The following is an 11,298-nucleotide window of genomic DNA, read 5'->3' as shown; positions in this document are numbered from 1 at the left end:
TTGAGCAGCCTCCAAACATGAATCTTTCCCACCCTTTCTTTCTTAGAGGTAGAGAGGTCTCCCTTCAAATTCAAGGTTAATCTGTTCACTGTAACATGTATTTCATTCCTTTTCCTCCTTTACTATGACTCTCCTTCATGACTATTCAATTTTTTCTTCCCCTCTACTCTTTTATCTCAGCATATAAACTTGATCAACTAACCCAGTGGTTGTCAAACTGCAGCTCATGAGCCACATGCGGCTCTTTGGCCCCTTGAGTGTGGCTCTTCCATAAAATACCATGTGCGGGTGCGTGAAAGTTCATGGCCCATGCGCAGAAGTCGGTATTTTGTGGAAGAGCCACACTCAAGGGGCCAAAGAGCCTCATGTGGCTCGCGAGCCGCAGTTTGCCAACCACCGAACTAGCCAAACCTTTTTTAAAAAAATCCAATTTTAATCCCACATACTACTGGTTATTACATACTTTTTCTTGTCTTCAACCAAGCTTCTAGGGAGTAGTCTACACTCTTCATCTCCATGTCCTCTCCTCCCATTTATTCCTTGGATCTAGTGCCCTCTGACCTCTCCCCAAAATCTATGCTGAACACACTTTCACCAAAGTTTCAAATTACTTCCAAACTACTAAATTCACTGGAAATTTTCTGATTTATTCGACTAATTAATGTCACTTGGCATTGTTAGGCACCCTATCCCTGCATCTCTTTCCTTTGTTAGCTCCTATAGGCTATGCTCTTCCTACACCTAATATGGCTTCTTCATAGCATCCTTAATAGACTCCTTTTCTATCATTCACTATTTAAATAGATTAAAAACAGTTCAATTCATACTCATTTCTACCCTCATCACTCTTCCTAGTGACCTCATTAGTCTCTACCAGAAGCAGACCTTGGCAATTTGGGGATGTCCAGATTCTGAATCTCCTATGTTACAGGTCTTGAAGGTAAACACAGCCCACTTCCCATGACTGACATAGAAAAGGTTGGGTCTTTGCTTTCCCAGCTTTTTGGCAACTAAAACAGAGGCATGAAACCTAGGCCTGACCAAGTAGCCCCCAGAAATGTAGATTCTGCAGTAAGTGATTAGGAGAACTAGAACAACAGATAGTTCATCCTGGCGGCAGTGGCCACAGTAGGGTCAGCTTTATCCCATGCTGGGGGAGAGGAGGGCTGTAGTGATGTGGGCACTGGCCATGGTGATACTTAGTGTCCAGTGATGATGACAGTGGCAGTATTGTCACTAGGCTTTGGTTAACCAGCATCTGATTCTGGCATCTGATTCTGACTTTTGCTCTGGTGGATTGGCATCCCATTGTTCCTGCTTACTTTCTAAGTCTGTGTCTCCTGCCTGGCAATTCTATGACCCACCCAGTGCCTTTCCAACAAATGGCTTTTCTGCTTAAATCAGCCTGTGTAACTGCTGACTCCCAAATCTGTATATCCATCCTTTCCCACAACCTGGGTATGTGCCCCGACTGGGAATTGAACTCCTGACCCTTTGGTGCATGGGACGATGCTCCAACCAATTGAACCACACCAGACAAGGTGGATAAGTTGCCTTTTAAGAAAAGTCTCCACAGGCAAACTCACCTCTTCAATATGCATTTTCGTCATGTTCCTAGCTTAGTAAATAACACCTCTGACATGTTCAGTCTAAACCTTGAGAGGGAAGCATCTTAGATTTCTCCCACCGTCATCACTTAAATGGAACCAATTTTACCTCATGAAGATCTTCAATTTTACCTCTTAATGCATCTCAAATCAATCCCTCCTTTATATTCCTATTCCTCCTCATTAGAACCATTGTTCTAGCTTCCTAACTAGACCCCTTATCCCGGTATCTACTCCTCCGACCTATTCTCTACTTAGCTGCCCAAGGGAATCTTTCCAAAAACCCAAAGTAATCATTTCATTCCTCTATGTAAATCCTTCCATGGCTCCTTACTGGCCCCAAGATAAAACTTATACCCTTTCTTTGGATCTGCCTCCTACTTGACATTCACCACCTTTTCACCTGCATCCTATACTCCACCCAGGAAAATTACACATTTTTCCCAGACCATGCAGTACATGTTTTTGCACTCCAAAAGTACTTGGTCCCAGCTGGCATTGATCAGTGGTTGAGCATTGACCTATGAACCAGGAGGTCACGGTTCAATTCCCTGTCATAGCACATGCCTGGGTTGCGGGCTAGATTCTCAGTGTGGGGGATGCATCATTGATGTTTCTATATCTCTCTTCCTCTCCCTTCTTCTCTGAAATCAATAAAAAAATATTTTTGAAAAAGTACTTGGTGGGGCTGACAGTCACAATGCCACCTCTACCTGCCCCCCCCGCCCCCACCGCCTTCCACTCCATAGAGATGACCCATCAGGCCAGGCAGGGGACTCTATCACCCTGACCAAAATAATTAGTTTAGATATGGGGAAGTGACCTAATAAAGCCAATCATAAACTTCCCCTCAAAGCTATCTTATTTTTGAGGACATGGTGGTAGAAGCATATAAGATTGAAGCAGCTAGCATTTAGTTATCTCTGTCACATGGAGAATGTGTGTCCATGGCAGGAAAGAGAATGAGACCAAGGCACAAAGTAAAGCAGAGCCCTGAGAGATGGAGTGGGAGAGACATGGTAACATTTGTTTGAGTCCCGAATTCAGCTCTACCTGAAGTCAGTAATACCACTACACAGTTCCCTTCTTGCTTAAGCTGGTTTGTGTTGGTTCCTATCACTTCTAATTAAACCAGCCCTCATACAGAAATGGAAGTGTAAAAAGAACAGACTCCAGAAGGTGGAATTGTCAGAACTGAAGTGAAATTTCAGTGGGTATCTGATGGTCCTTGGTTGAGAAGTTGGAAATCCTTGTTATCTGGTATCAAGTTGGCTAGTTAAATGATCTTCTGTTTTATCTTGAGATTTGGGTCATGCATCCATCATAGATGGAGATTTCAGGGACACACTGGGAAGATGTCTGGATATGGGAGTATGCTGGCCTTTTCTCAAGATTTTTAGTAAGGTTCTGCAGTTCAGCTTTCTTCTATGCTGGCAGAACCAGAACTGTATACAGCTGTTTAGAGTTGCCTTTTCTGCTTGTGGCTAGCAAGCTAAGACTGCCAAGGGTCTAGTAATGATGCGTTTTATAGATGATAAAACCAGATCCTCCTCCCCCAGCTAAAGTGAGTGAGAATAAAGGCATAGAAATAGGAAATCCAATAGGAGATACTGGAGCTTAGGGCTTGGGAAGTTCCAGAGATAAAGACTGATCCTCCAAGCCACACCTGAATGCTTCTTTTTTCTCCCAAGTTAAACAGTATTTATTTCACTTAGCATTCAGACAGTGCCAAGGATTCTGGTGCCTGGGGACCTTGGCTGTGAATCCTGTGGGAGAGAGTGGGATGTATTGGTCACAAACCTCATACTCCTTCTTGGACTCTCTAGGCTACCTCCTTCTTACTCTTCCTTAGTTGGCACCCCACCCATGCCAAGTAGCCCATCCACTGCCACATCTATAGTAGAAATGCCACATGACAGGCCATGGGATCTGAATTCCCAAGCAGATGCCCAGAGGACAATGATGCAACTCAGAGTGAGTTAGTACCCTTTGGGGTGCACCTTGGCCAATAGAAAACAGGAGACATGAAGGGAACAGATAGACAAATTCCCCCTCAATTCTCCTCTTTGTGACCTGCTCCAAGGTGTGGTTTTCCTTGCAAACACCTTGTGCTTAGCAAACAAACCTGTCAGATCTTCTCTCTCCCCCTGGCTCATATAAAATTGTGGTCAACACAGTAAGGCATTGTATTACATCCTTCCGCATCTTTCCTTGCCTCACAAGTCTCTCCTTTTGCCATCCTGGGCTTCCATCTTCCAAAAAAGTATGAGTTCTTTAATCCTTGCCTAGAGTCTGCTTTCTAGAGTGCTTGGGTTAAGACAGGGGCCACAATCAAAGACCCCATCTCAACATTGGTCCCAATAGTAACAAGAAAGTCATGAGGACACAACTGACTTTTTCCTGCTCAAAAACAGGGAATCTAGCCCAGACTGCTGGCTTTCTGTAAGGGGCCCAGTGCCAAGGTTGCCAGATCAAGCCATTTCTGACCTACTCTAGGAGAAAGGTTAACAGCTAAAGGCTCTGCCTGTGGTCCTCAAGTTATATAAGTTCTTGAGGCTCCCCAAATTTGGTGTCCATTGCCATACTCCCTTCAGGAATATTTTGGTGAACTGGCCTCAGTGTAATAATAGACCATGGCCAGAGGGTGAGGAGTAGAGCAACCTGCAGGTTGGCCAGAATGAGTGGTGGTGTGGTTGTCTCACTCCTGTGCTAAGCATCTCCTTGGGTTGAGGCTTAGGAGCCAGTGCAACTCAGGGGTTTGTGACTATCTGCTCAGGGCCACTGGAGCATGAGCCACCCAAGTAATGAATAGGGAATCTGTCTCTGGGGGTGTTGAGCAGATTAAGGTTGACTTATTGCCAGACAGGCCCTATGGAAGCCATGATGTTAAGAGAGAAGGAAATGGACAAAGTGTGGTCTGTTGCTGAGAGACAGAAATTCCAAAGGCCAGATCCAGACTCAAGGACAAGGACTCAGTAAGATCTTGCTGATGGTTAGTAGCTCACAAGAGCCCTAGAATCAAATCAATCAGTTTGAAAGGAATTGTATCACTAGAAAATCCTCATACCTGGCAAATGAGGTTCTGGGAATGTATAATCTCTAAGACATTCTTTGGGCCCAAAATCATGCCCAAAGGGAAGAGGGAAGCTTCAGTTCCAGAAGGGACATCCTCTCAGGGATGCCCATAAAGGAAAATAGGTAAGGGTACTTCCCAGTGGAAAGGATGAAGAACAATCAGTTTTGATCAAGAAGCTTGCTCCACTGTCCAGAAGGATGTGCTATATGCTATAGATCAGTGACCACTGTTTTCTCTTCTCCCCTATTCCAAATGGAAGGTGTGTTTTTCCTTTTTAAAAACTGGTTATCCTATTTTCCTCCCCCATTTTATATTGGTTATATAGAAGTAGCTAAATTTATCTTTTGGATATGGATTGCAAAATCATGAGAAGTTATATCCAGACCTGATCAAGAATTGCACATTACAGAGGGATCCTGGACTGGGGGTTCGTTCAATAAAGCAACTGGACATGATCCTGTTTTGTCTTCCATTGGGAAGTGAGCATGTTTTTTTGGTCATTGCATTGATAGGCAGGCACACTTTTGAAATTGTATGTTTGTCAAGAAAACTACAGGTGGATGCTGAGCAATAAAGAAGTGGAATATAGTAGATGCACATTGCTTATTTGTCCATCATCCCTTCTTTTGGGGAGCCATTCCTCCCCTCCACATAGTCCTGGTGAAGTTGTCAATTATGGTGGTCTACTCTTCCACCCTAGAGGTGGGCACATGTCCATTCTGGCCAAAGTTCTCCCTAGGACTTTAGAGCTAGAACTAGTGAGGCCAAGCCAAAAGATGGAGACATCATTATTTGAACCCCTAGTTCCAGCCATGCCTGAAGGAAGATATATCCTTTGATTTATCAATTACATTACCCAAGTAATTTCTTATTGGCTTAAACATGTTTGAGTTGAGTTTTTGACACTTGCAGCTAAAAGGGTTCAGACTACTAAATGCACAAACAACAGAGACACAAACACCATGTTGTTCAAACTCATTAGACATTTTACAAGTCTTCCATGATCTTATAGGGGTCAGCAAACTTTTTATCTAAAAGATCAGATATTTTAGAGTTTGTGGGCCACACATAGTCTCTGTATTATTTAAAACATTTTTTACAATCCTTTAAGAATGTAAAAAACATCCTTAGTTACAAACTAAGGCCTATAGGCTATACAAAAATAGACTGCAGGCCAGATTTGTCCACAAACCATAGTCTGCTGACCCTTTACCTAGACTCTGCCGACCTCTGCAGCCATTGGCACACAATCTGGCAGTTCCTAAGTATGAAGCAAAATACTTTTAAATACCATTTTGGTTCAAGTCTCTTAACGTGACTTTGTAATGGGAAAAGAGTCTTGGTGCCCATTGTCTGCACATAGTAGGCACTGAATAAATGGTAATTGTTATTATTTCTTGGTAATTAAGTTAATTGATCAAAATGATGCACTGTCCAAATGTCTTTGTCCAAAAGTCCCAGTTCATCCTCGAAGACCCTTCTTTTAATATCCTTCAGGAAACCTTTTTCTGATCTATCAAGTCTGAATTACCAATCAAGTCTGAATTAGGTACTCTTCTTATCATAGACCATGTGTGGCCCTCCATTATAACTACATTATTGGTCTGTCTTTCCTCCTAACTTTGAGTACTTAGAACATGCCTGAGCCCAGGTTCCTAGCACAGTGCTTAGAACCTAGTACTGAGGGGGCCTCTATACCTCTATGTGAACATCTGTTTGAATATGTAGGTGCTACCTAGCTCCATCAGTGTCTAGGGTGGTCAGTCTATGTGTCAGCATTGTGCTGATGTACAGATGCCCTTAACACTGGTTCTTCTCTCAGTTGAAAATTATTAATTGATATATACCATACCTTACCTGGTAATTTTATTACTGGATCTATTTTTCATCCCATTCCTTCCAAAAATGAGTCAAAGACAGAGGAAAAGGTAGGAATAGGTTTTCTTAAAAACTGTTATAAAGGACGAACCCTCTGATCCCACCCTCACATCCTTTGCTCTCTGATTTGCTATCAGATCAAAGGCCTCCAGCCTCAGCAACATCTGAGGATCAGAGTGCCCACCACACAGGTGGGGCCACAGACCAGTTTAATCCATGTCTATGGGGTGGAGAGAAAATTATCCTTCTGATATGTGCAAGTCCCTGCAGGCCCAGGAAAGGCTGGCAAAGGCAAGATGAATCATGGCGTTCTAAGCTGAAATCTTTTGCCCATCTCACAGACGCAAGCAGGAAGTACCACCATTGGTCAGCTTTATATGGCACCCACAGTATACAACAGACAGACAAAGACGGACAAAGCACACACCACTTCTAAGCTGAACACTGCTCACCATCTAGAAGCACCTTGGATAAGCACGTGAAACACTATTGCATAAGAAAGATATACTTTTTAAAGGAATGAAGAAGTATTTTGGCAAAACATCTACTCTCCCAGGTCGTGGGTAAAGAGGGACTTTAAATTCTGAACCTTCTAGATATTGAAAATTACTCCCTTCTTAATGGCTGTATATACAGCAGCAAACTTCCAAGTCTGTTGTCACAGCCCTCTACATGTATTCTGAATCTACTTTACAGGTGGTCAAACTTAGAAATAGAAGGTGGCCTGGAGCAAGGGGACACTGGGGCTGGCTCCCCGTGTGGGCAATTAGGAGGTGTCTCGGCTCAGCCAAAGGCAGGGCCTCTGTCTATATGGAGAGGAAAGGGAAAAGCTAGGGTGGCCAAAACTCCCTTTTTCTTCCAGCCCAGAGAAGTAGTGGTTCCACAGGAAAGGCTGTCAGGAAAGAAAGGCAGGTTCCCACTCTTGGTGGTAAAGGCCAGGGCAGGCCAGAGTTCCTCCTGAAGCCTCTTCGGTGATGCTCTCTGTGTTTGGGTACTGTGGGTTCACTGTTTCCATAACTCTCTTGTCACCTGCATCTGAGCCTAGACTTCAAGTCCTTAATTATTTTAAAAAGGCAGTGTGGGGAGATGGTTTAAGAGACTATGTGACACAGAACAACAATCTTTCTACAGCCTCCCTTTGAGTAGGCTTGGGCTTTTAAAGGTCTCCTTCACCCTGTCTCCTAGGGATATTTAAAGGCAGCTTTTATGAGACTCTATCTTTGTGTTTCTCTTTTATGTGTTTTGTTTTGTTTTGATATATATATTCTTTAAAAAGCAATAGTCCTTTGGTCCCTAAACTCTAAGGAATGATATGATTTTGAATGAAGTAAATCTGAGCTTCCCTTGCAGAGAAGCCTCTGGCACCACCAAGTCCCTCTGCTGGTTCCCTTGACAGTTCATCTTCAGCCAGTCCCAGCTGCTTTTCCAGCCTGAGCTTTATGCCACAGGCATAGAACAGCCCACTTGATGAAGACAATCCTTAAAGTGGCCTGAGCCCCAGGCACTGGCCTTGGGCCCAATCCACCTCCGTCTGCGGCTGCTCCTTCAAGAAGGGCTGCTTAAGCGCTTCTGTGCTTTTCCTCTCTTTTCTTCTTCTCACTCTTCTGAATCTGTTGTTGGTATTAATGATAAGGGACAGGGAGGTAGGGGGTGGGAGGCAAAAGTCAGTCTGGAGGGCAAGATAAGAATAGCAGCTTGCCCCATCAGCTACATCTTAGGTGAGTGCCTGGGCCTCTCTTCTGGAGGAGCACAGCTACAGCAGGGCCCTGGTCAGCGCCCTAGCCCAGCACCCACCCCAGAGGGGCTCCCTGGGGTAGCTCAAGTGAGGCAGGGCCATGAGGACCTTCTGAGATAGCGAATCTCTAAAAGTTTCAGGCAGCTAGCCCCACCAGAAACCTAACAGAGCCTGTCATCTCCCTCCCCATCACCCACCAAGCCCTGCAGGTACTGCTTCTTCAGCGTACTTGCTTCTCTCCTTATCTCCATGTTAACTGCCATTTCCCCAGCTCTTACATCATGTTCCCTTTTTGCTTAAATTCTTCATGATTCTCCATCATCTTCAGGATAAAGTTCAAAACCATGGCCTTTAAGACCCTTCACAACCTTGCCCAAACCTACTTTTCTAGTCTCATTTTCTATCCCCCTGCACTCCCATGGCCCCCTGTGGCTATCTCTGGAGTAAAAATAACTGGTTGGATCTAGTTCTTAATTATCTCTCCCAGAATATGGGGAAGGGAAATGTTGTCTATTTTATCTCAGTTCTTGAACTGAAGGAAAATCACAAAGTCTCAAACTAAGGATTCCTCCTAACTCCTGACTCTTCTCTTCCAGACTTTTTCATAAATGAATGCCCCAACATCCCAAAAAGAACAGAAAGCTGAGAGGGTCTCTGTCACTCAAACCCCATTTGCCTGGGGTCCACCAAGGACTCACCTTTCTGTGACTGGTCAGTGAGAGCAGATCAGTAAGGCCTGTTGGCATCCTTGGGCCTCTTTAGCTGGACCTTGAGCCTCTTCATGCCAATTTGAAAGCCATTCATGGCCTGAATAGCTGTCTGGGCACTGGTTGGATTGTCAAAGCTAACAAACCCTGGGGGTTTAGGCACAGAGGTTAGCTGGGAACTCTGCTTGGCAGAGCCTCTTTTCTCTCTGACCAGCCTCCTCTCCCTTCCCCTCAGGCCAGTTCCATCAAACATATACTCCTCTACCCTCCATTGTTTGTACGTACATGTACACACACTCATACTTACATGGTCAAATGGTTTGAATTTTATAAAAGTGTGAGTCTTGGAAGGACAGGAAGCAATTCTGAGTATGTGGGTGTTGGCTGGGGTATTTTCCTGTCTTTCCCTAGCATGGGTTGACTCCCTCCTCAACTCCCATTCTTGTCTTCTGAACTTCAGTTGGAGTTGGAAGGGATCTCTGGTCCAGACCCCGACACCTCCTGTCCTGGCTAGACTCTAAAGCCTGACCTGGTCAAACATCTTCCAGATACCTGACCTTGCCAGATAAACCTGAATTAAACTTGTTCCTGGTCTGGGCTTAGCTCCACCACTGGTCTGTAACTCTGCTTTGTGCTATATGCTCAGTCTTTGGGAATCATTGACTTACGGAGGAACAATCTTAGGCTCTGTAAGGAATCTTAAAGTTGGCAGTGGGGGAGGCTCAGGGATTGGGCTCAGCTTACCGAAACACTTGCTCTGGTTGGTGGCTCGATCCACAAAGACTTTGGCAGAGACGACAGCTCCAAAGGGCAGGAATGTCTGTATGAGTTCTGCGTCACCAAACTCCTGAGGCAGGTGATAGATGAAGAGGTTACAGCCTTCGGGGCCTGCAGGAACAGCAGCAGGCTGTTTCAGGGAAGGGACCCTGAGTCCAGCCCCACCAGGTCCTGATGTCCAGCCCTGTCCCTCACCTTCTCTTTGCTGCTGGGGCAGGGCTGAAGGCTGCTGAGGGAAAGCTGTGCTCACTGGGGCATAGGCTGATGGGTAGGCTGGTGAAGACAGAGGTGGGAGTGGGCAGTGAACCCCAGGAGCCATCCCCCAAGCAGGGCCCCATCTGCCTGGCCAACTTTGACCAATTCAGCCCAGTCCACGGTAACCCTCACCCTTAGAGAGGCCATTCTAGGCCCAGGGGTCGGGGGATGGGAGGGTTGACTCCTCAGAAAAGAGCATAATCCCCCCCACTCCTCACCCCCAATTTCCCTATTCCTTTCTGGGACCTTTCAAACCCTCCCAGGCTGCGCAGAGCCCAGTGAAACCTGCGTAGTGGTGCATCCCAGCGTAGGCCTGCTGCAGCGGGTCAGCCACACCTGGGCTCTGGGCTGGGGAGAGAGGGGCACAAGGCCACAGTGAAGGCCTGCCGGTAGGCAGGGTGAAAGGCAACAGGGAGAGAGGAGAAATCCTTTCCAGGGAGACCCCCCCCCCCCAATCCACACACACACCCTGCTCTCCCCAACTCCCCCGTATCCCCTCACCTTCGCCCCCGCTCCTCACTCCATTTCGGGGAGATTTTGGCGGAGCGGGGGCGGGAGGGGGCCCACCTGGGTAAGGGGAGAGCCCGTTATTGTAGAGGGTGTCAGGGCCCGGCTGCCCGTTGGTCTGAGGGGTCAGGGAGTTGAATCCATTGACTCCGAAAGGTGCCGGGAGCCCCGGAAGCGCGCCCGGGCCACCGCCAGGAGGGGAGTTGGCTGCAGGTGGCGGAGGAGGTGGCAGAGTCAGGCCGCAGCCGCCCTCCGGGCCTCTCCCCGCCTCGTCCGTCCCCCTCGCCCCGCTCAGTACCTGCCGCGGGCAGCAGCGGCGTGGCGACTAGGCTGAAGGCCGCCACGTGCTGCATCTGTGCGGCCACCGCAGCCACCGGGCCTAGTCCCGGGCCCTGGGCCGCTGCCAGCAAGGCCGCCTGCTGCTGCAGGATCTTTGGGAGGAAAGAGGGGCTGTGGATGGCCCAGCGGCGGGCAGCTGCTCCAGCTCCCGACCCGGCCTGGCCCACCGCCAGCCCACTGCGTCCTCCAGGGACCGGGCACCTACCGCCGTGGTGTAGGCTCCGCAGGCGCCAAACGGCAGCGGCGCCGGGTGGAAGACGCCCAGCTGGCCCGCCATCTGCTGCATACGACGCAGGGCTCGCTCCCGGTCCGTGTCCGCCAGCTTGACCACGAGGCTGGATGAGGCACCCTGGGCAGGGCAGGGGAGGCCACGGTGACTGGTCCAGACCCCAGTCTTGGCCCTGGGCTGAGCGCCTT

General features: G+C 47.3%; 1 protein-coding gene across 6 annotated transcripts in view; it reads right to left on the bottom strand.

The window, feature by feature from the left end:
• Window positions 1-441: 441 nt before the first annotated feature.
• The window catches only part of CELF6 (CUGBP Elav-like family member 6), a 36,895-nt gene continuing 26,038 nt past the window's right edge, over window positions 442-11,298 (bottom strand). For 3 of the 6 annotated variants that reach the window (XM_059657977.1, XM_059657994.1, XM_059658020.1), the window contains 7 exons: window positions 11,087-11,230; window positions 10,841-10,973; window positions 10,603-10,749; window positions 10,321-10,383; window positions 9,748-10,053; window positions 8,995-9,150; window positions 442-8,171 (listed from right to left, as the gene is read on the bottom strand). In XM_059657977.1, the coding sequence (XP_059513960.1) occupies window positions 9,023-9,150; window positions 9,748-10,053; window positions 10,321-10,383; window positions 10,603-10,749; window positions 10,841-10,973; window positions 11,087-11,230 (921 nt within the window). In that variant the 3' untranslated portion in view covers window positions 442-8,171; window positions 8,995-9,022. The remainder of the gene's footprint in view (window positions 8,172-8,994; window positions 9,151-9,747; window positions 10,054-10,320; window positions 10,384-10,602; window positions 10,750-10,840; window positions 10,974-11,086; window positions 11,231-11,298) is intronic. The other 3 variants (XM_059657985.1, XM_059658010.1, XM_059658003.1) reach the window with 3 other exon arrangements.

Source organism: Myotis daubentonii, chromosome 1 (assembly GCF_963259705.1).
Source record: "Myotis daubentonii chromosome 1, mMyoDau2.1, whole genome shotgun sequence".
Taxonomy (NCBI): domain Eukaryota; kingdom Metazoa; phylum Chordata; class Mammalia; order Chiroptera; family Vespertilionidae; genus Myotis; species Myotis daubentonii.
This window is presented reverse-complemented; position numbering and strand designations above follow the sequence as displayed.